The sequence below is a fragment of the Colletes gigas genome, unplaced genomic scaffold, assembly GCF_013123115.1.
Source record: "Colletes gigas isolate AHSC1104 unplaced genomic scaffold, ASM1312311v1 Colletes_gigas_Sc00017, whole genome shotgun sequence".
NCBI lineage: Eukaryota > Metazoa > Arthropoda > Insecta > Hymenoptera > Colletidae > Colletes > Colletes gigas.
Window position 1 is genome coordinate 3562584 of NW_025106646.1, and position 26035 is coordinate 3588618.

At 37.2% G+C, this 26035-nt stretch overlaps 1 protein-coding gene across 1 annotated transcript in view; it reads left to right on the plus strand.

Moving 5' to 3' along the window:
• Positions 1–26035, plus strand: part of LOC122400373 (dystrophin-like) — a 702582-nt gene that overhangs the window by 581717 nt on the left and 94830 nt on the right. The window contains exons 48-49 of the mRNA XM_043401810.1: positions 11110–11254; positions 23719–23842. Of these exons, the coding sequence (XP_043257745.1) occupies positions 11110–11254; positions 23719–23842 (269 nt within the window). The remainder of the gene's footprint in view (positions 1–11109; positions 11255–23718; positions 23843–26035) is intronic.

Below are 26035 nucleotides of genomic sequence, written 5' to 3' on the forward strand. Positions count from 1 at the left end.
TTACGTTCCATTTGAAGTGAACGTGAAATTGTTTAAAAATTTGGATTTCCAAATGGTGGATAGTGTTTGGAAGTATAAAATAATTTTAATGATTCGGGCAAATCTATTCTTTTGGTGTTTCCAATTGACCTTAGAGATTTCGACGAGTTTACGTGGGATCTGTCTGTTATTTCAGCGACAGTGTCCTTGTCTTCTCGAAGATTTGGATTTTCGACGACGGGGACGAGCTTCCAATCCGATCGGAATGAACTGGAAGCTTATTGGGTTACGCTAAACCTAGAACAAAGTCTGGCCAATCGTACACTGCGCTAATTCTATTGGCTTGTACCGCGGTATGTACACAGCCAGCAAGACCACTGTGCGCTGATCGATTTGCGGTAACAATAGTATTGTTTTTCGCCGTTCAAGTTGCTTCGCCAACTACTGTCGAAGATCGCGATACACTGGAAACTACATTTTCCCGTCAGCCATCTAGACACGACTCGAGATTTTGTCAATTTTAAAAAATATATTTTTTAACGGAGTCACTGCCTCTCTGGATGTCTCTTCAAAATACAGTGCATTTTTTATAAAAGTTTTTGGAAAGCTGTGGTCCATGAAAATTCATCAAAAGTATCAATTTTCGAGACTATATTTAAAACAATAAAATTCTAAGGATTTATATCAATGAAGGTTTGTTGTCTAACTTTCCTAGATAGTACAATTTTCTTTCGATTTTATAATTCTATAGAATTTTCTACAATTTCATTCGAAGAAAAATTATCGTAAAAATGTATTCTCTTTCCTGTACAATAGTACACGTGAATTTGATTAATTCTCCGGTCAATAGTTTCCGTAATCGTTTCGAATCGCTTACGTCGTCGACGAAATTTTTATGGGACCATTCGCAGATTATTGTTATTGCGTCCCATAAATTCTACGCGGTCATGATTGATCCCTCATTCGCATTTTGGTCGGTTATAAACGTCTCTTCGTGGGGGGGTTCGACGTTAAAACGATTTCGGAAACCTATTAATCGACACGGTTTATCTGTCTAATTTGGTACACGAGCGCAGTCGTAAAGGAGTCCAGTTATTAAATTAAAGGTCCGCGTAAAACCAACTGATTTTAGCCGCGTGGAAAAGTTTATCGGGCATATAACGACGAACACCATAAAGCACCGCTATTACTGTAGCCGAAATAATGGGGTAAGCAGAGCAGGGTTAATTTTATTTAACCCTCGCTCCTATGTTGTGAAACTGCGATCGTTTCGTTCAGTTCCCATCGCGATACGGTTGACGATCGAAAGGAGCCGACACTGGTGTAAAACCTTTACAAAACGTGGCTATCACGGTTGACGATTAAATCCAACGACATCCGGATGCAGTTAAAAGTTTCGTGGTATAATAAAGTCGACAAGTATGGATCGAAGACCCGTTTCTAAAACGTTGTTATCTTTAAATCTACCGACACTTCATGTATACCCATTCCCACCATTACCGATCAAATGACAAATGAGTCATTCTCTTTCTCTTTTACCAGGCAACATACTTCTAATTTTTGTATTATATGTATAGAAAGTTGTGTTTTGAAGTTTATTCGTAAGATATCTGTCTCTTTTATGTCGCATACTTTTTCTTAAAGCATGCATTTTTAAGATCTGTACGAAAATATTCAATAATCTTACTCTAAATTTGCATGAATAGTACTTTAACTTCGTACAATTAAAAAAATTCTGGCCAGTAATTAGGCAGACATTCTGTATACAAATTTGAATTCTTTTTCAACTAAATAAACGATTAATAATGCAGTGTTATCGTATATCAGTTTTATAATCAATAGGAACTGGTGAAACTTCTTTGAGTGCATAGAATCAAAGTAAATTTTAAAATAAACATAGAAGATAGCATAAATAATAATGGTTGACATATTTGCCGGATAGAGGATGGAATGCCCTTTAAAACGAGTGTTCATTCAAATTGATAGCGTAATTAGTTCCAGAGATATAAGCGTTCGAAGCTTTTGTTTACCTTTCATTGTTGACATCGGTTGCGGGGTCATTGACCGCGCGTGCTCGAGGTAAACAGTAAATAGTAAATTCTTGGAAATACTACGTCACTCACTCACGATCTTAATATAGGTCAACACGATGCACGTGCGAGAAAGAGAAAGGTCCGACACGTTAGACGGAGACAGAGATAGTCGAATTAGAAAAATTAGCTCTTTATTAAAACTGCGATATCTCCAAAACGGAAAGTCGGATCGATAAAAACCAGAAACCATTTTAAAGAGGAAGCTTTGCCGCTTCTAACGGTGGCTAAATTATGGAAATAACACTAGTAGTTTCGGAATTGTACCCATGTAAACTTTAACTATTTTTAATACGCATTGTTAGACTGTTTTAAGACAGTAAAAATTGAAGATTCCTTTCATCTTTGCTATGTATACATATATTTCCTATTTACAATGGGAAGCTAATCAGAATTTTATTCAGAATTTCGCTGATCAAATGACCAGTCGAGGTAGATAAACAAGGCTACATATTTTCCTCAAAAAATAAACAATAAGAATAGACTTGATGGCTAAATGGCGGTAAAATTAACCTTGTATGTTAGAAAGTCTAAACGGAATTTTAAAAACATTCATTCGACCGATCGTGGTAGGTTAATGGAAATTTAACTCAAAATAAAGCTGAATTTATCTTTGTTATTTTCTTTTAGATATTATTTTACAACAATATGGATATAATTTTCTAAGTAATAGTTTTGGCATAAATAAGTATATTTAAGTAACAAAGAATTAATACCGGATCCTTGTACTGCCTTTTTTCTAAAAAAACGTCAATATTATCATACTCGAAAAGAAGAGATATAAGAAATATACAAAATTTAATTCTTGTAAAATTTCTTGCATTACACCGTTGATAAGAGTTGAAAGACGATCATCGTGGGGCGAATACGCGTCTTCCATTACTTTCTAACTAATATACAAGTCTCTAGAAACAGTAGCGATTCTCACACGGCCATCAGCGAGTTTAAAAAGGACTTACGGTTTTGGGGAGTTTGGATAGCAGCTTGGGCGTCGAGTTTTCCTGGCATGGGTACGTTAATAGTCGCGTTGTTGTTGTTTATCGAGGAAGTTTGGATCGGTTTTGCGCTGCGACGACCTTGCTAGGATTGGAATTGTGCCGGTAAATTGTTCCCCGGAGTGGAATTATAACGCTCCGCCCGTTCGCGGCAATTCCATTTGCCGACTTTATTGCGTTAACCGGTAGGACGAGTACGACCGCGAGAACGAGGACGTCTCGGTGGCAAACGCCGGGGAAGGAACCACCGACGAGGCGATAGATCAAAAGGCTTTGTCGGAGCGGCCCTCGCTCTCCGCCTCTTCCGATTCTGTGCGAAGAGTCGATTATCGCCGCGTCTGCCGCCGCGATCTGTCGATGGGGGTTCGAAGGATCGTGCTGGCAACCCCCAAACACGAGGAAATTCCGTTCCCACGGTGGAAACCATGGTTAAAAATCGAACGGAACGCGGAACAGACCGTAAGCTGATCGACCAATTTTTCATAAATTTTTTAATAAATTATCTAGACAAAATTCCACGAGGGTTACATTGGTTTGGCAACTATGTAGCTGTGGATTTCACTGATGGATGGCTTTAATTGAATTGTTAGGTATTTATTTGTATTCGAAACGTAAAACCCATATTGTTGTCTGATAGTTAGTATTTTAATTGTCACTCAGAAAAAACATTGTATCGATCGATTGTGTATCTTTTTTGGCGCGTCGGTTGAACAATGGAAATTTAAAACGAGCAAATCGTCATATTTTGTTGTATTACTTCTTCAAAGGAAAAATGCATTGCAAGCTCACAAAAAGTTATTTGCTGTATATGGCGACGAAGCCTTAAAATAGCGGCAGTGTCAAAATTGGTTCGCTAAATATCACTTTTGTCAGATTATCATTTGTTTCGTTCTTTGCAAAACTTCTTGAATGGTAAAAATTTCAATAATAATGATGATATCAAATCACACTTGGTTCAGTTTTTTGCCGATAAAAACCAGAATTATTATGAACATGGAATTATGATATTGCCTGAAAGATGGCAAAGGGTCATTGTTAGAAATGGGCAATACATTACTAAATAAAGTTATTTCGTTCCATGAAAAAATCTATCATTTTATTAAAAAAGTCCGCAGTTACCTAGTTGTCAAACTAATAATATCTTGTCTTCTCTTGTCTTGAAGTGTCCGAATATCTTCCTATTCGTGTTTGCCAATTAACCTCGAGGAGGGGATTAATAATTTGATACCAAGAAACTTGGTTTATTATTATAAAATATAGTAAAACCTCAATTATTGGAATTAATGGGGATAGGTGCATATGTACGTATTCCATTAATAGAATTCGTGAATAATAAAGCAACATCATTTCGTGTATTAACTTTGATTTATTTTTTTATAATAGATCTTACCAAACACGATATGAATAATATAAATCTAAAATAAATCTTACGATTCAATGTCCTGAATTTACCCAAGTACTTATAAGTACGTGTTACAATTATAGAATTCTCAAATAATAAAACGTTTTTCTGTATTAACTTTGATTTATTTTGATATTAGATCATACCAAACGTGATGCAAATAATTGGAATTAAAAATCAAACAGTATCTCTGAAAGATCAAAAGAGGAACCATTTAGCTTTCAGTAAGATTCTGAGACTCTTTGTAAATTAAAAAAAATTCTGTTGTAATAATTAACGTTCTAGATACGAAGAGTAATATCGCTGCGTTTCATCACGCTATTCAAACTCATCGTTAAGGTTTATCCAGCAGATCCTGCATTAGACGTGAAGCGGTTAATCGATTGTCAAACAGTCTCCAATTTCTCGATGAGTTATTAGTACATAATTAGTTTAACAGATTGTTCAAATGATTGATAGCGACGCGCCTAAGGCACGATACGCTAGATAAGCTTTACCGATGAGGTTATATAGTAATATCATGACGAAATGCAGTACATAATATCGCCCTTTGAAACTATTACTAACGCCAAATCGTATAGGGTAAATACTTCTGTAACATTTTATTTCTTTCACTTAATAGAAATACGTTTTTAGTTAGATTTCATAACAAAGAATACGAGTTTCTACCTGATATTTAATAATAAATATTAGAACACAAAAGTGCAAACTTCTACTGTTTACGATGTATCGTTATAATTTTTAGACGCATAGTTTTGGATAAATTCGTACAGTGTTGAATTTTTAGGGTCATGGGGGAAAAAGTCGATGGAGAATTAATTTATATCGCGAGAAAATGGAGCGCGTTTCGGACAGGGTGAAACCAAACCGAGGCTTTCAGAACACGGACGATGAACCTGATATTCGTAGAATTTCTTTGCGAAGTAGATTCGAAATGTAGGTCGCTGGTGTCGCATGACACGATAATTGGGGGATATTAACGACACCCGAGTGATTTCTGAATGGGTTACTTGCGAGATTTCGCTTTTAATTACAGATTTTTGTCTGGAAGATAAGTGCATTAAAATTGGGGCTTCTCTCTATCTGTGTGAGCGCCTAATTTTATTATTATGCAATCAGGAACAATGTATATTTATGCACTGTTATTAATTATTAGTACAAAACATCTTTTTTACTTAATACTTTTATTTAGAAGACAGGATATTATAAAAAAAGTCAATTTGCTGAAAAATAAACTCAGATGACTGCGTTAAAAATTAAGCAAAGATGGCTAAATTTCATTTTCAGAACTTGCATTCTTGATGAATGAAAAATTTTTAATTGTTATATTTCAATATCGTTTCCATTTTAGAAGTAGTATTCGTAAAAAGGACTGTTTAAAAATAAACGATTGTTTCATGATTCGTGCCATTTGATGCAGTATTGTTTCAAGAAAATTCTATGGGATTTGACAAATATAAAGAGACTGGGAGAAGTTGTCTGCTAAGACGATAATCCTACTGTATTTTAAATAAATAAATTCCAGTTTTGTTTCCACGAGACAGAGGAGCACAAGGCTGTTCCGTTTGATTGTTTCGTCTCAGTCCAAAGCGAGCTTTAAAGCTCGAGGTTGTCGTCTTAGCCTGTTCACAAATCGCTTCAACCTTTTTGCGAGACTTAAATTTTTTTTATATTCATTACTGTCGTTATCTGGATTTTCCTTGAGAGCTAGATTTAAGCTGGACGCAATACACAACAGACGGAAACCGCCAAAAGAATTCCTTTGTATGTACCCTTTCTCGGTTAAGTCTGCGGTAATTTTTAAGCCGCATTGTAAATTGTATTGAGAACTCGTTAATGTTTTTATACGTTTAAAAAATTCCATAAATGCTTATACTCTGGTATATTTAACCTCGTTTCATAAATTCGAAGAATTGATAAATTTGCAAAAATGGTTCATATTCGAACTTCATCGCAGAAAGATTAAAATTATATCTAATATTCAAAATGGCTTATTTTTCAATTAAAAAAGTTGTCGAAATGTAATTGCAATATTTAACAATTTTTAATAATAATAATTATCTAAGAAGTTATACGAAAATTTAGTTTTGAAAGGGAAATCATTTGAAAAGTGAAATCGATTTTCAGTGCCTGAACATCTTAAGTTTATAATATACTAGTATTATAAAATATAAAAAATATGTAGAATATGAAACTATTGTTTTAACCAATTACTTAACGACTAAATGCTTAATTAAACATAATCCTGCAAAAAGATATATTCCGAGTTAAAAAACAATCTCATATTTAATTAAGTTATCTAGTAACAACTTTCCAAATAATTAGTATCGCGAGAAAAAGTCATTATCACAGTCGCGTTTCCCTTTCCAAGTTTCTTATAATCTCCGGCAGTCTAATAAATTTCTGATATCCCGAAAACGATCTCAAGAACGTACAAGCTGTTAAAAACGTTCAATATATCTTCGATAGAACGTCACGTTCGTTAATCTTTTCCCCTATTTATAAATTATCGTGCTTTCGAATCGTAACGAGGATCAACGTTGCTTCCCCCGCCCATAAAATATGACACGGAGATTTAGGGGAGCGTGACAGAAATTTTTTAAAGCGGTTCGTTAATGCGAGAGATTAGAGGTGCACGTTTGTTCTGAGGGAGAGAAAAAAAAAAGAAAAATTGTTCGCCCCGATGGGAAGTCGGCTTATCCGAAATCGCTGCAACGGCCAGCCAGTATTTCCGTTTGGCACATTTTCCCGTGTATATGTATATTTTATTTCCACGCTCGCGTTTCGGGTTATTCCGAGTCTCCGCCATCGAGAATCGAACCGCGGTTCAAAAACTTTCGTCCTCGTCGCGTTATCGTTTACCAAAGTCCCTGCGCGATCCAATCTAATTGTTTATTTTCTCCTACCCCCTCCCTCCACCCCCACTGTTGGTTTTCGACTTTAAAGAACGACGATATTACCCGTTCCTTCGTTGGACGTAACCCAACAATCCTGTTAGCTTTATTCGCGTATTTAAAACAAAAATTCTACCAATTTTTGTTTCCCTCGTTACGAAAATATCGAATGGCTTAAACAGAAGTGCCAGTCAGTATTAGAATATATGAAACAGGGTTTTAGTTTGAAATTTTATGAAATATTTCGCGAGCAATACATTTTATTCTTTTACTGACACCCGTCAAATTGTCACGGAACGAGAATTATTATTTGTCAAGTATTATTTTACTCCTCGCTTACTTTTCTCATAATTTATACGATCTTGCGTGCATGCAATCGCCGATTCTAGTGGAACAGCAGGGTTAAAGATCCTTCCGTGTCGGTCGGGAGACGAGCTGTGTACAGGCGTTTTTCGCGTTTTTCCAATTGTAATTCTCCAGCACAAACACGGATTACGTTGATGTTCCATTAACCCCGAGGAACGTCAGTTGTCCCGGCGGTAATCAGGGTGCACCGAACTTGGAGCAATTAATCGTTCGACGACCACATCGATTAAACAGCCGACATCGTTGATATCGATCGCGGAACTATTTGTTTCCGGAGAGAAAGGATCGCCGAGCGAAAATCAACACTTCCGTTTTTAGGAACTGCGCACTCTGAGTCAGGTTATATTGTAGATTTCCTTTATTTCATTCATTACTACTTGATATACAGGATGTTCAGCCATCCCTGGGAAAAATTTTAATGGGAAATTCTAGAGGCAAAAGTAGGACGAAAGTCAAGAATACCAATTTGTTCATGGAGGCTTCGTTAAAAAGTTATTAACGTTTAAAGTTCCACCCGTACTGAATTTTTTTCTAGAAAATGGGTAGAATTTCGAGGGTCTGTCTATTCACCAAAAATGATTGTAATTGCCTCCTGCAACGGTAAATAATTTTTTTAGAGCGATTTGAAATTTTTTTTTTTCGCCGAAAAATGTAGGCACCCTGTCCATTTTTCTTAAAAATTCGTTTTCGATTTTTAATAATTTTGTTTGACGCCCTACAGAAAAGTTGTCTAATACTTTTTTGTAGATACCCATGAGCTTTACTTCAGAAAAAAGTTTCATTGAAATATATTCACTATTGTAGGAGTTATGGTTGTTTGAAAATTGGACTATTTTTACGTGGTTTTTCTCATTTTACGATATCAAGGAACAACTTTTTCAATATTGTTAGAATTTCTACATATTCTTCACTAAAATACGCGTCATTTGCCTTTTTAAACATTAAAATCCTTCAATCCGTTCAGAAGTTATGGCGTTTTAAACATACGCGTGAAATTTAAGGGAAACATATCAATGGTATGGTCAGACATTAGATTTTCTGTAAGGAATTTTTTTCTCGAAAGTGCGTAGGAATTCGGGGGTATGTCTATTCACCAAAAATTATTGTAATTGACCCCCGCAACCGAAAATAATTTTTTTAGAACGATTTGAAATTTTTTAATTTCGCCGAAAAATTTCACACCTACTCGAATTTTTTTCTCGAAAGTGGGTAGGATTTCAAGGATATATCTATTCACCAAAAATGATTGTAATTGACTCCCGCAACCGAAAATAATTTTTCCAGAATGATTTGAAATTTTTTAATTTAATTTTTTAATAACTTTTTAATGAAGCCTCAGTCAAGAAATTGATATTCTTGATTTTCGTCTTATTTTGGCCACTAGAATCTCCCATTAAAATTTTTCCCAAGGGTGGCAACAAAATATTTAACAGTGCTATTATTATTATTATTCATTTATTCACGAGAAAACCTCTTTGGTACACAAAGAATTTAATACGTAAAGAAAAACAAAATGAAAATTATATGAGAGACAATATAATAATTATTCTACAATACTGTGCAAGGTTAGTTAGCATGAATAATGATTCTGTTTATACAATTGTAAGATCCATGTGTTCAGTGATGGCTTACAGTATACAATACAGTGTGATAAATAGACTACAGATATGCATTTATGGGAAATTTTAATTCTCAAAGACTACAGACTGCACTTAATATGTAAAACTATAAGAAATACTTAAAGATATGAATTATTACATTTAGGGGTTGAGACAATCCTCTACAAAGCTCTCGATCTATTAATTCTATAATACTAATAAAAATATGCAATCTACTGATAAAATAAGGCATAATTTTGATCACGAATGACTATTTTTCACTCAGAAAAATACAAGAAGCAAAATATTAGAACTCCCTAGACGCCTCGACAAAGCAAAGCAATTTTTAAGACGTCCAACTTCACCTGTTCTCATCGTTCAAAATTACGTTTTATTAATTTTTTTAGCAAACTATCACTCTACGGTTATCTGTATCGAAAAGTCGGACGTTTCGCGGCGAAAGGTCGCTAAAATATCCCGAATCCCCCTCCGTCCCGGAGTTTGTCATCTGGTCGCCAGGACGATCGAATTTTTGCCAGCGGTTTATATCGAGCGTGGGAGGCGGGGGAGGGCAAAAAGTCAAGCTATCCTTCTTAGCGGTATTCAACACTCTGGCAGCGATATATCCCGGTCTCCTTATCTCGCGGAAGAAGAAGGCACAATGCCTTCCGGGGTGCGCGTATATATGTATATATAGTGGCCGGAAGTATACGGGGGCTGGCTCGCGGAATTCCGCAGGACTTTCATCGACGTTACAATAACTGCAATATATCCGGCCGCGGGGCTGTTCCTTCGCGATACCAGACGTCGGGTCCGCGGCTTCCGTGGATGAAAAGGAGGGTTGCAGGGATGAGAAGACAGGAGTTGGATGTTGGGGGGTGTGAGGGAGACTGCTCCGTCGACAATGGTACAACAATGGCGGAATATAAATCTAAATCCCGAGCACCATCCTTCCTGCCAGCTCCTCTCGCGCCTCGATCTTCGCTCCTTTCAATCCCTTCTGGTTCTTTCTCTCCTTATTCATTTCCGGCTGCCTATTTTGCTCGTTCCCCCTCCACCGGGCTTCCCTCTTCGTCTTCCATTCGCGTCGACGCTCGTTTTTCCCTTCGTTTCCTCGGTTGCAACTTCTCCGATTCGATAAGTTCCTCTCGCCTCCTTGGCCGGCTAAGCCTCCGTGGAATATTCCTTATTTTCCGTTACTTATTTATACCCGGACTCCGCGCGACCGTGCAACGATCCTGAAGAATCCAGTTACCTCGCGTTACCATTAATTGTGATCAGCGTTTCCGTTTCGACGAAGTTTCGAGACCTGGTTCCTTGATCTCCTTGCATAGTTAGGTTTGAATGTTTCTGGAGCTGCTTTTTTTCACCTTTTTCGTCTACCCTGATGTTTCCTCTCCTCTCCATTCAGAGCTTTCATTCTCTCGTTCTTTTTCACTTTCTCACCGAGAGTAAATTTTTCTTTGCAACGACGCGGGGTCGCCCCTTATCAGTATTTACGGCCAGACGTACGTTTTCACGGCTGCGTATTGTCGTTCCTACCCTTCTACGCTCCTAATGGATGACGCTTATCGTTCCTACTTTTACGTGTCGCGAGTGACGCAGACTCGAGGTCAACAAACTTTTTCCGCGAAGATCGAATAATAGGAATTTTAAACTTCGAAGGGGGTGGGAGGGCGTTGTTATATATTTTACGAGCCAACGTGTTGTATCTTAGGAATTATCTGTTCCGTGGATCTTTTGTAAATTGTTGAAATTTAACGAGTATGATTTTTTTATTTGCAGAAATCGATTGGAGAGCAACACGGAACATTGGAACGCTCTGCTCTTATCTTTGCGCGAGCTCATTGAATGGGTGATAAGAAAAGATACAGAGCTCACTGGTCTGGGTCCTGTCTGCGGTGACGTAGCTGCCTTGCAGAAACAACAGGTGAGTTTTTAACAATTTTTCAACCTAGCCTGTTCAAAAATTTCGATATGTGTCACTCGTTGGTATACTGCATGTTTCTCCGTATAGAAATATTTATCAGAACCGCGAATCGAGGTGTTTAGACGAAAAGTTTTTAAATTAACATTCTGTGTATGCTGATGACACTCAACTAATTAACATTGTTTACCCACGTTGTATTGAATCTGCTAAGTGCAAGATACAAGATTACTTTAAAATTCTGTGCATTAACTGCTTCCTCTTCTTCGAAACTTACCTCCATTTTGTATTTACCATGATTACATTTTCTCCTAAAAAATATTCATATTACATTTGACTCACCCTGTTTCGACCATCATACAGCAGGAGTTGTACCACTCCATATTTTCCCATTTACAACTTTTATATTCTCGTCATATTTTATCGAGTTACTTTAAATTCATACATTCTCATCCCGTAGTGGTTTTCCTTTTTGATTATTGCGACGTAGTATATCGTCCGTATTTTTCTTCTGTCCTCGCTTGTTTAGCGTATTCAAGCAGCTTTTGCTGTTCTTTCTTTATTTGTTCTTCGATGCAATGTGAATGAGATACTTCCAGGAAACATATACTTTCTTTTAATTTTCTGCTATAATCACCAACAATCTTCTTATGTCGCCTTAAATGGGACATCCACGTTGTTTGATAGATTTAGGGACGACCTAATACCACCCAAACATAATTCAAACAATAGCAAACCATCTGACCAGAGTATTTCTGCATGTGAAAGTTTGTTCACTGTAATGTTCCAAGTAGTCAACAAATTTAATTCTCGATTTGATAATATCGAACGACGCGAACACATAGGACGACCTAACATCATACAAATGTGATTCAAACAATAACAAACCACCTGACTCCTGTGTGTGAAAGCCTATTCATTGAAATGTTTTGAACAGTCAACGACTTTAATCCTCAGTTTCATAATATCGTACGACATGAACATATAGGATGACCTAATACCACCCAAACGTCATTCAAACAATAGCAAACCAACTAGTCCCAGTATGGCGTGAAAATCTGTTTGTTGCAATGTTCGAAACAGTCGACAAATTTGATAATGTCGATCGATACGACTCACATGGGACAATTTAATACCACCCAAACGTCATTCAAGCAATAGCGAACCACCTGACCCCGAGTATGGCGTGAAAGTCTGTTCGCTGCAATGTTCCGAATAGTCAACAACATCATCTTGGAATCCACCTCGTCCCCTGCAATCTTGTCTCGGGCAAATAGCCTCGTGTACCTCAAAGCGTCCCCCGTAACCTACAGGAATGGACTGGATTACACGAAAATGACGCAATTAGGAGAACAGTGTGTGTGAGCGCGCGCGCGGACACAGATGGCGAGGAGCACGCGTCATCAGGGCGAAGGGGCTGGTTGCTCGGAGCACAACCCCCGTCGGCCCAGTTTCCACGCACAAAGACGGACTAGATCGGGCTAATCCAGATTAGAACGTCCATGTACCGGCTCGCAGCTCGCGAGTGCTTGTGCGCCCACCCGTCGAGTGTACGGGGATGATAAGGTGCATGTAAAGCGATCCTGATCACAAACATCATCGACAGACGACATCTGCACACGCTACTTATCAGGGGCTGCTCTTCGATATAGGCTCGTTCGATTCTTCTAAGAAGTTGATTTGGAATCAATATTACTGGAATTAGGTAGCTGGAGAATTTAGAATCTTCTATTAAAAACTACCCTCTGTAGAGAAGAAACTTGGGACAACTTTTGACGTGAAATTTATCTATTGTTATTGGGAATTTATAGGTTTTACTGCCTTGTGAAAATTGTATCAAGTAAGATTAGATTTTACAGTTTACACGTGGTTCTACAGACTTGAGGGTAGTTTTTACTCTATTTTCCACTGGAATATTTACACCGTAACAATTGTTTTTCTTGTCACAATAAAATTTAGAGGGATCCTTTTTGATCATTCTTTGGCAAGGAACTATACAATTTTTCTTACCATTTCTGAAATATATTACAATGCACAGTGATGAGCATACAAATAGGGGGGAACATTTGTTGAACTACAGTGCATTACAAAGAAAAAAATTAATCACTGTTCATTAAATATTTCTCCAACGGTAATCAATTTAAAAATGGTATTACATGCGTGTTTGTCGACCATAACATGGCCGGCATTTAAAAATAAACATTCTGTCGATACGCAAATCCCCACAGTTGGCAGATACTGTCTGACAGCCACGCTCACAAAGGAATAAATAATCCTATCTACTTCCCAGTAATTCTTTGGGAACGTCCGATGAGAAAAACGCAGAAGCTCCAACGAAAATACTTGCCTTTATCGCAAAACAAAGAACGAAATCCACGTGAAATAATGGTCGTTCACATTTCACGAGAGGCTGAACGAGGGATCGATTCTTCACTGAAAGAATAAATTCGTGCCGGCATCGGATATGCAAGAATCCATTTAAAAAATTGAACGCTTTTAACATCGTTCTACGCCAAATCGAACACTTTTTTAAACAATATTTCGAACTTTCCTAACATTTAAATACATTGTAAAAGTATCTCTAAGAACTTGAACAGAAATTTTTGAAACTTGTTGATTTCGTAGTTTATAAAGGATAACGTTAATGTTTGCTCGATAAATTGAACATTCTAAATTTCCCCAATTTGTTTGCAACAATACTCTCTAAAAACTCAATTTTTATAAAAATCATAGTCGACGTATCCATCCGATCGGTGCAGGAGTGTTTGAGGGTGTATGAACGATACCTTACATTCTCGTTTCACCTACAATCAGCAATTAAATTCCGTACAAGTATTTATATGCACAAAAAACACCGAGGGGGAGGGAGAGGGGGGATTGTTCCGCACGTACGTAACGAATGTTATTCAGTTTTTATCTACGCGATTTCAACAATAAAACGTAATGTATTCCGCCGCGATATCAGTTAGTTCGGCCCGTGGACACGAACAACAGATAAAACCGGGGCAAAAAGGTCGTGGTGTACAGGTGTTTCGAACAATAAGCGAGTTTCGGGTTTACGTGATGTGCCAATGTCGCATCTGCGATGCATGAAATTCAAATATCGTTCTTTAAAGCGTAGCGTCCTCTCTCGGTTCTTTTGCTCCTCGTCGTTTGAAACGCTGTCGCTTGGTCGTCGTCGTTCGCGACGTGACAACATGCAACGGCAGCTGCAACACGTGCACACTATCTGTATACTCAGAGCAGCTTCGAACGAGAACAGTATTCAAGCAGCGCTCGTCGCAAAACGAGGAAATTTCGTTCCACAGTATTTAGATATAATTGTTTACCGGATCGTCTGCGAAAGCGATTAAAGTCTTCGTTCGTCGATTCGATGCGATTTTATTCCAGCTTCATTGAATTACTCCGTTTTCCACCTCGAGAAGATGTCTACAGGATGGCCTAAATGTTCTCTGACAAACGAGCTGACAGATATTTATTGCAATCTGGTTTGTCGTATTTGATCTTATTCTGTGAAAGCCCATTCAGAATTCGAATTCAGGATTCGAACTTTCTTAAAAATCTAGTTTGAAAATAGTTACATTGTTGACAATAAACTTCCGAATTAAATGTCTGGGTTACGCCATTATCTCTCGCGAGTATTATTGCTATAAAATATCCATTTTTTATTTGAGAAACATGTAAACATAATAAAACGATTCGTGACAACTATGTAATCTCTGACGAATATTTAACCCCTTGCTATACAATAACGTGTCTGACTCGTCAAAAGTTCCTCATGTCAAGTTTCACAATTATGAGACCACTCACTCATCATCAAGTCTTATAAATTAAAATCAACACATTTTTACATTCACGAGGTATTCGTAAAACAACTCAATATTTTTCGTGACTATTCCTTGTATGAACAAATGTAAATAAAATTAAATAGTATACGTTTGAAAAATTATTTGGAATTACATCGTAAGTCAAGGGGTTAACAACTAGAAGAAACAAATAGAATATAAAATGCTTTTAAAATATGTTTATAATTACAAGTGGTGGAAGAATGATTAGTAGAAATGAAATTCGGTTCGTATTTAATAATATCTAATATAATTAATAATGTAAATGAAATAATTATAATTATTGTAATATTATAAAATAAATTTAAATTATTAGAAAATGGTGAACTTGGATCTTGAAAAGAAAATATTATTCAATGTGAAATTATTAATAAAAAATATAATTTTTATTTAAGAATCTTACATTCATTGCACTTATCTGCCATATTAATAAATTTCAAATAAAATATATTTAATTTTTATTATTTTAATAATTAATGGTAATTTATTAAATGAATGATCTAAAGGAGGATAATTTTGTAATCATTCTAGGGATCACTGGTTAAATTTAAAAATAATTAATCGTTTAGAAATTAATCTTTCTAAAATACTAAAAATTAATAAAATTAATCTATTTAATGAAATTAAAGAACCTAAAAAAGATATCAACAATAGTATCGCGAAAAAATTGAGTTTTTCTGGTGTTTAAATATTTCACGAATTCATGGCAACTATATAATTTCTGACGAACAACGAGAAGAAACAAATAGAATATAAAATGCTGAAACTATATTTGTAATTACGACAAAGGGTGGAAGAATGATTAGTAGAAATGAATTTCGGTTCGTGTTAAAGGCGAGGATCGCGGAAAAATTGAGTTTTCCCGACGTTTAAATATTTCGCGGAATCTGACGTGTAATTGTAAGTTGGAAATTAACGCCGCCGCGTAGAAAACCCCCCCGGGGAGACACAAATGCGAGCCGACTAATGACCAGACCAGAAGTTAATCCAACAGAACTCCGCGGGCGGGATAGCAGTTGAACGATATAGTGGGCCACGTGATCTCGGAATTTCAGGGAATAGTTTCGCAAACGGCGTTCTAATTCGTAACGCAAATAGTTGTGCACACGAGGACGACGCGACATAGTAATTTATACAAATACGAAGCGGGACCCCGGAACGGTTAACGGTGTAAGATTACAACGGGCCGCGAACGCGCAATCTTCGAGCCACCGCTATGAGCTGCAATCTTAATGGACGATGGAGAAACGTAACGTAGTAAAATATATTAAATGCAAAGTGCATGAAAGAGCCGCGTAGTGAACGAACGTAGCGGGAACGAGGAACTACCACCTATTCGACTGTGGAAAATGCAATATGCAGTTTCCAAGATGCACCGTGCACTCTGCATTATGCAATGTAAAATGAGCAACACTCACCGTGCCGCGGATCTTATACAAAATATGCACTATACGGACTATGCACTACACGATACAAACAATGCACCACGTACATGTAATATGGTCCGTCTGGTATGCAATTATTCATACACTGCACTTTGCGATATTCGGTATGCAATATGCACTGTACACCAAACATTCTGCATAATACTCCATATGCTAAATGTAACTCGCGACACTCTGCATTAAATGCAACGACCAATGTGCATTATGCACTCGTGAAACTTGCAAGGTGCAATGTGCTATATACACCATGCATCAAACGTCGTGCAGAATATGCTATGCACTGTGCACCGTGTACTGTGCTCTGTTCAATATGTAATGTGCAATAATGTGGCACATATAGTGTATCGTGCACAATGCACTATGCAACATATAGTAGCAGTCAGCATGCTATTAAAAAAAAACGAGACATTATTCTTATTCATGAAAGTATATTAAAATTCATAAGGTATTCATAAAAGAAATCTATTCTATTATACTTCTAATTAAATCGTACGTCAAGGGGTTGAATAAATAACATTGTCCATGTTTACAAATGTCCAAAAACAGAAAGGAACGTAAAGTCGGTATACTGTGTATTAAATAAATTTTCAGACTCCCATTTTTTCGAAAACAAATCCTCGTATTAAAAACCTTCATTTCTTGCAAAAAATCATCCCTTGCAGCGCCATTGCCGAAACAACCAGTACAATAGTGTACCTCATGCACCGTGTAGCGCAAACAATACGCCGCGCAATATGCACTATACACTGCACATTATTCACTATGGAATATTCAGTGGGCGTAATGCAACATGCATTAAGCACTATCCAGTATGTAATATGCAATACGTGGTATGCAGTACGCACTGTGCACCGTGCATAATGCGCCATAGAATATCCACAAACGGAATACATTTTCACACTCGAATAATCGAATATTAAAGTCTCGGCGGCGAGGTGAGCGACGAAACGAAAAACTGACCAACAGCGGAACGACCGCGTCGAAAAATGTCGCGTCGATATTCGTCGCGAACCGAACGCTGGTCGCAGAAATTGCACGACGTTAAATCGATACCTGGGTTCCTGGGTGGCATGCGGGGAAATCGCCGGTTCGTTTCGTCCGCCATATTCGTGCGTGAAATCGAAACGGCTCGCGCCAATGTTGCATACGTAAAACGCGCTTTCGTCGTAAACGGATCGTTGCTGTTCGGCGCGGCAACCCCCGATGGGTGACTTCGAACGCGGCTTAACGCGAAATCGATCGAGCGCGAAACAAAAAAGAAAATTGCCAGAGCGAGAAATTAGCGCGAAACGACGGTTATTATCCCCGACCGAAATTGATTTTAACGAGCGTTTCGATCGCGCGGCGATTCGGTTCCCCGAGACCGTTTTAGGAAATTGGAATTCCTTTAATTGCCAGCCGTTCCTAAATTATTCAGAGCCAATCAGACGCGAAACTGAGGAGAACGGTGTTTAGTGGAAAAATAAAATGAGCCTTTCCAGTAGTTTTTTGGAATTCTAAATTATACATTGATCTCTGAAACGATGCTAGGTGCTTGCACCAGTGTTCTTCAAAATAGGGGAAGGGGTGTGAATTATACTTTATTATTCTTTATTTTGTTTACATGTTCAAATTGACAATAAACAGAAGAAGGATAAATATTCATCTTAACACTTTGATGGCCGCTGTCACGTATATGTGACTTTGCGAGCTGGCTAACGTTGGCCACTGTCACGTGTGCGTGATCTACTGTATCAGTCACCATTTTATCATACATTAAACTTACTACATTTGTTGAGGTTACATTTATAATTCCTTTTAATAATATTCCTAGCATCTTCATGTATCTCACTTTGGTCTACAATATCAGTGATACGTGCGGCCATTAAAGTGTTAAATTGAACAATTTCAGTTCCAATAACACTGATCTCTAAAACGATGCTGGGTGCTTACTTGCACCAGTGTTCTTCAAGATAAGGGAAGGGGTGTGAATTATACTTTATTATTCTTTATTTTGTTTACATGTTCAAATTAACAATAAACAGAAGGAGGAAAAATGTTCATCTTAAATTGAACAATTTCAGTTCCAATATCATTGATCTATAAATTCATAATAAGGATATGCACTTATCCTTATTAAACTTTAGCAATCACAATTAACACACACGTATGTACATGCTGGCGCCTCTGAAGTTGATCTACTTTCTTCTCTTATCTGTACATTCTATCAAAGATCGAGTCACAACCTCGTGGACACGAAATAAAACGAGTATTACGATCTTCAGTAATAGCAGATATCAAGATGAAGATATGACTTGACTGGATGTCGCAGCAACGCGCTATTACCGAATAGCATTACCAGATTATTATAGAAGGCACTACGTAATTAACCCGTCATTCCGATAACCGCGTCGATAAGACGATTATCTCGACGTCGCCAATTAGAAAACGTCTAGAGTCTGAATTGGTTGAATGATGCTTCAGTTGCTCCCAATTTCTGTACTAACAGATCGACCTTATTTCGAGGTTCGCAACGCCAGATTCTTTGTCAGAGTCAAATGCTATGGCCACTCAAAGGACAATCACCCCTTTTCCGGTTGTACAACTGAATTTAAAGTTGTGCTCGGATTCTTTGGATGGAAAACAATCTCATTCTTATATTTTGTCAGTTGTATATCTTATTTGTTTATAAATTAGACATCGATCTAAAAAGGCAAAAGGCACGAACATATGCAATAGCCTAATACATTATATTTCTACGTCCATGATCAAAAACTAGCTTTATTTATTCTACTGCTAAATATTTCTCGAACTCTTCCACTTCGGGAACACCGTATAATTTGTGCATAAGTTACATAAGCACATAATTAGTGCACAAGTTTCTTGCTTATTGCTACAATTATGCCCTGTACGATTGCAATTCAAATTATTGATTTTCGAGCAACATCCTATGACGAACGACCGCTCTTTCTATATAAACTAATTAATCACGTAATTACATGTCCTGTATCCTGCACGAAATGAATTTTCATGTTCCTGCTAGCTATTAAATTACAACGATGAGAAATAAGGCATTTGGAAGCTTGAGGTCATTATCATTAAAAATTGTGGTAGCAAATTGTAATGTATCAAAAGATTAGCATAAACAACAATTGGTAGGAATTAAATTATCCGAATAATTTACTTTCGAGTTGTCTACTAACGCGCATTAAAAGTAATAAAACTTTAGACACGTGAAGTTCCGAAACTATTAGTGTTTTATTAATTATTGAGGCATTGTTAGAAGCGGCAAAGCCTCCCCTTTAAAATGGCTTTTGGTTTTTGCCGATCCGACTTTCCGTTTCGGAGATATCGTGATTTATGTAAATGGTAATTTTGTTATCTCTGCCTTCACCTGACGCGTCGGACCTCTTTGTCTTACGCACTGCTTACGACTGTCACGTGCGCGAGATCAATGAACTCGCGAGCGCAACAACGAAACGTAAACAAACCCTATCTCCGATACTAGCCACCGCATCAACTTGAAACTAAAATCGCTATATCTTCGGAACTAATGAAGCTATCGGCTTGTTCAAACGCTCGTTTTAAAGGGCATTTCATCCTCTATCATATGAACGTAACAACTATTATAATTTATGCCATCTTCTATGTTTATTTTGACATTTACTTTGACTCTATACATCCAATAAAGTTTCAACAATTTCTATTGATTATTATGAACGTTTATTTCTTCATGGAAAGTAATATCCTTGTTTATGCTGGTTTCTTCTCCTGGTGATTCTTCTCTTAAGCATTGAGACGATGTACTTCAATAATTAACACATTTTTAGTGTCGCTAGGTTATCACTAGATATACAATAGTTAGTTTTAATAATATCGTATCATTGATCCGGAAAAAAACCCACGTTCCTTTTAGACAATTTAATCTGTCTTAGATTATCAGTTGTAATTTATTTTACGAAGAAAAATTCACAAAGGAAAAAACAAATTAAGAACATGGAAGGGAATATACTAAATGTATGGAGATCCTTTTAAGTAGATAAAATCTCCCGGTCCTCCTGGTTCGAGCAGGTCGTAGACAAGCCTCACCAGTCGTTAACTCCGTTAATAGGCCATTGTGCGACGAACATTTCCGTTAATCGACGTTCCGCTCTTACTTCGAATTAAGAACGCATTCAATCTCCGTGACGCGTTAAGCGCGGAAAAGCAAAGGTAAAGAGGTCGGGCAACGACGCTCCGCCGAAATAATTTCGCGATCGGCGAAGCGAAAACGCGGGAAACTCCACCTAATAACCCCGCGTTTCATCATCAGCTCAGCCAAGACTGAAGGGCTTTCGGTCGTCGCAACAACGAAAGTAGGTGAATTATTCCAGGCTGTTTGAAAGGATTTCGCGTGACTCGAGAGACACCGCGTCCCCTCCGTTCCGGGCAAAGACGGAAAACTACAGCAAAACAGCGACACGGAGAAAAATGTGCAAGAAAACGAGCTCGTCATTGAGGACATCGTCACGGCCGAGGCGAGAGAGAAACGAGACTGCGAAAAAAGCATACAAATAGGAACAAGTACTTCTTACAATTTAACTGAAATTATTTTTAATTTTTTACACTCCTGGTATATATTGCAGTATCGTATTATTATGGGTGAATTATCAGAGCAAATGTACGGAATTCGAGCTAAACATCAAAAAGCGAAAAAATCGATAGAATTATTTTGAAACACTGCCACGCTTACGTAGTTTAATTATTCCTTTTTTCCTTTTACAGCAATTATGCTTATATTTACGAAACTATTGTGCAGTTTTCTATGAAAAAATTTATGTAACTTATCAATATACACGTAAATAATTGTGCAAAGTCACAAACCAACATCTCAAATAGTTTTTCCTTCATAAAATTTCAAAAACGAGTTCGTTTCTCCAGGCTCGTAATAAAGTTATGGAACTTTCGTAGTTCGAGTGATACTTTATTATATTGATAATTTGTTAAAATGTTTTTATCTCGAGAGTCATTTTCTTACTAAAGATAAACGCATGTATATTGCATTTGCACCAAAGGAAAAGATTCCACTACGAGCTTTCTGAACCTTCGTTTAAAAAGAACGAAAAAAGGTTGTCCCAATTTCTACAATCGTTCGCGGAGAGACACGGTGATGGAGACAGTATCCTCGTATTATAGGTCGTTTAATAAGGGCGAAAACTGTAGCGAAACAGCGACGAAGGGGGGAAAATCTAGAAGGAAACGAGCGTGTCGTGTGGAACATCGTCGCGAACGAGGCGAAAGAGAAACGAGTCGGCGAGAAAACTGTGTTCCGGTCCACGGTGTCTAAATTCTCGAGGTTCTCTGGAACGGGAGAGAAAAAGATACGTAATCTCGTTAACGAGAAGTCGCGCGATATCGCGAAAGCTGCTTCTCCCGGCCACTTCACGTGCATACTTTTTCGTAGTTTCCGCGGCGCGGACCTCGTCGCGTGGTCGACGCTTCGCGATGCCTCGTCAAACGAAATTACGGATGCACACGTCGAGACGAAGACGACGTCGATGACGCCCGGGCGTCGTCGACGACGTTTAAAAGCACGTCGGATTACCCTACTTGTCCTCCTGGGCGTACAAGCACCGCGGACGCGAACGAGCCTCGAAAGTTCTCCGCGCGAGAAAAACGCTCGAGTGCCGCGGAGCTGATACCAGCCGGTTCTCTAACGAACGAACTCGTTTTTAAGGGGGATTCCTACATTTTCTGGCGGGGGGAAAAAATCGAATTTTGTCTTACATTTCCTAAAAAGTAATCGCAACAAGGCATCTTTCATTTTTTTGGAAATGGTACTTGCAAAGTGATGGAAATAAATACTTTCGTACGCCAATATCTTTGGGCATGTCTGTATTATTGTTGCATTGAATATTATATTAGACCTTACATTCAATGTATTTTTTTGTTGCATTGTTTGATTTTTGAATCATTAAAATCCTTCAATCCGTCCAAAAGTTATGATTTTTTTAACATACTTTCGAGGAAACATTTCTGGCCACACAGCATATTTTCGCTAAAGAATTTTTTTCTCGAAAGTACGTAGAATTTCGGTGGTATGTGTATTCACCAAAAATAATTGTAATTGATCCCCACAACCGAAAATAATTTTTCCAGAACGATTTGAAATTTTTTAATTTTGTCGAAAAATTTGTTCACATACTCGAATTTTTTTCTCGAAAGTGCGTAAGATTTCTGTGGTCTGTCTATTCACCAAAACTGATTGTAATTGACCACTGCAATTGAAAATAATTTTTTCAGAATGATTTGAAACTTTTCAATTTCGTCGAAATTTTAGACACCTAGATTTTTCTTGAAAATTAGTTATTGATTTTTAGTAATTTTGTTTGACGCCCTACAGAAAAGTTTTCTAATACTTTTTTGTAGGTACCCCTAAGTCCTATTTCAGAAAAAAGTTTCATTTAAATATATTCACTATTGTAGGAGTAATGATTATTTAAAAATTTGCCCATTTTTATAGGGTTTCTCTCATTTTGCGGGGTCAAGGATCAATTTTTCAAATATTTTGGAATTTATACATATTGTTCACTAAAATACGCGTTATTTGCGTTTTGAAACATTAAAATCCTTCAATCCGTTCAGAAGTTATGACGTTTTAAAGATACGCAAGAAATTTCAGAGTGAGATTTCTGGTCTGAAATTATATGCTTGGTAAGGAATTTTTTTCTCGCAAATGGTTAGGATTTTGAAGGTATGTCTATTGACCAAAAATGATCATAATTGACCCCCACAACCAAAAATAATTTTCTCAGAATGATTTGAAATTTTTTAATAACTTTTTAACGAAGTCTCAATCAAGAAATTGATATTCTTGATTTTCGTCTTATTTTGGCCTCTAGAATCTCGCATTAAAATTTTTTCTAGAGGTGGTCGAACACCCTGTATATACTTTACGAAGCGATTGATGTGTAATGTGAGGAAACAATTTAAACGAAAGATAAAATTATTTTCTAATTTACACTCAAGTTCGTATGAATTCACTTGTGACGCATCGTGATTTTTGAACGTGTCTCTGTAGAATTTTTATCGAGTTTGCAGCAAAGTATCACGTACAAGTTGTTCCCCGAGTCATTTTATGGTTAGTCGCTAATTCGATGAATATAAAATTTCAGACTTGTCGAGTGATTTTTATTTTTGTGTTTCTTGCGTGTTTCAGGACGATCATCGCGGCTTCAGGAGGCAGTTGGAGGATAAACGACCGATCGTGGAGAATAACCTGCTGAGCGGGCGCCAGTACATCGCCAACGAGCCGCCGCTCTCCGACACCTCGGATTCCGAAGGTGAGCTGGAATCTTTTTACTTTTCTTTAAAAATTACATCAAGTTAACCTTCTGTAACATAAATTACGTTTGGCTTCTGGGAAAAAATTAAATCGTGAACGTTTAAAGAATATAATTAATCGTACGTCGAGGGGTTATACTCTTTTTGATACGTCTTTATATTATAGCACTCTAGGCTTCGAAAGATACAAAATTGTATTCAGACTCTCATCATATAATAGTTACGCGTGTTTATTTCATTCATTTCATTTAAAGATCACCAATCTCATGGTCGAAACGTTATTCATTAAGACGATAATTATTTCTTTTCCATATTTTTCACCGTCTTAACAAAAGTTTTAATACGTTCACTGCCAGATCAGAACCGTATAATATTCTACAAAAGTAACATTTTAAGTTTAGACCATTGTAAGCTACATAACTTACAATTTATTTCAGTACTTATTTTCGTAACCTTGTTAAAATTCACAAATTCTATCCAGATTTATTTCCCTCAACTCGAGAATTAATTTTTCTAGTATTAAAAAGTGTTAAGAGAGGTGAATTTAAAGTTCGATTTGCATTTCCTCGAACCGTGTTTGTTTAATTCGTTACGGTTTGGTAAATCACCCTAAAATTTCCCTAAAGTAAAGTAAATTTCTCTGATACAAATGATCCCCAGAAACAAGGATAAAATGAGTACTTAAGTTTTATTTGCCCTCCCGTGTTGTCGTAAGAACTGATTCGAACTTATTTTTATTTTAACGCAGTTTCAACCTGCAATGTATATTAGTATTATACAGACACTTAGGAAGTTGAAATTGCATTAAAATAAAAAAAAAGTGATTTGGACGTATCGTGTCGCTAACAACCATTATAAGCAGGTGACACAACCAGCAACCTCTGCTAAAAGAAAAGAAGTACACATATATATATCGGTGTATTTTCTTATCGTCACAATGAGACTGAAAGGCGTACTATCTTTTGTTTCGCGCAACGTATAGAAGAGTTTGTTTCCCCGTTTAATGGACGAGCCCATTTTCTGGCAAGAACTCCGGGGCTGAATGTCTCCCGGTCAAATAATCATAAATTCCGTGTTTCACTTTTCTTAATAATCCCGCTTTCGAGAGGGTGGAATTATCTAAATGAAATATTCAAGAGGGCCCACGGTTACATGCTCGCCGCGGTTATTGTACGTGAAAAGCAGTGACAAGAACGAATGAAGCTCGTTTCCAAGGGCCGCTCTTGTTCCGTGGTTTAAGTAAAAGGAGGAAAAAACGACAAAGAAGACTAGAAGAGGAAACTTCTCGTATTTTATCAGTCCACTTAACAATCCCCTTCATTCTTCGCGACAAACTCCCGCGAGGAGAGCTACTCTTTGAAAATACAACTTTAATCAATCTTACCCTTTTCAATTCTGGACATTGACCCCAAAAGCGACAAAAAAACACACACACACAATACGTTTGAATATACTCAGGTATTCTAGCGTTCCGGTCGCTGTTCTCTTTTTTAAACAAATATTGAACGACCCTTGAATTACTCAGAATTAAACTATTGTTCCGAAGGTACACGGTTTCCAAATAGAAATACGATTCCAAGTATTTGCATTGGTTTGCTTAATTTTGTAATCCAAGAAATACACAATTGCGTATGCTCAACAAACCTTTAGTTTTCTCTGGATTACGACAAGCAGCGACGTCTTGTTGAAAAATGTAGATCTTGTACTGGTTCGAACAAGTTACGTATTCATGGTTCCAGAACTTCTTGCAACATGTTTGCATACGTTCCCGTATTCGTTCGGCCGTCGTATATAAACAATTCTCCGACTCCTGGTGCTGCCATATAGTTTGAAATCGTGGCATTTCTAGCGGCATATTTCACTGTAAATGTAAAACAGTCGGAGTAATACGCTTCTCCGATTCTAGCGAAATCCTAGAAATGATATTCGTTTAGAGCAACAACAGTATGCTTCAAACAACTCTCGAAATGACATCAAACGTTAGAAATGATTTCTCACATTGATTTCTGAACATCTAAGAAATTAAGTAAATCTGAGATCGAAGTGTCGAAATTTCAAGGCGTCATATTTTTTAATAGATACACCCGACGAAAGAAAACCAAGAAATTTATCGAGTTTTAAATGTCACTGACATTCACGGTTCAGTTTATTTCAGGGTAATTGGCAATATCTTAATTTCAACACGCTTCTCG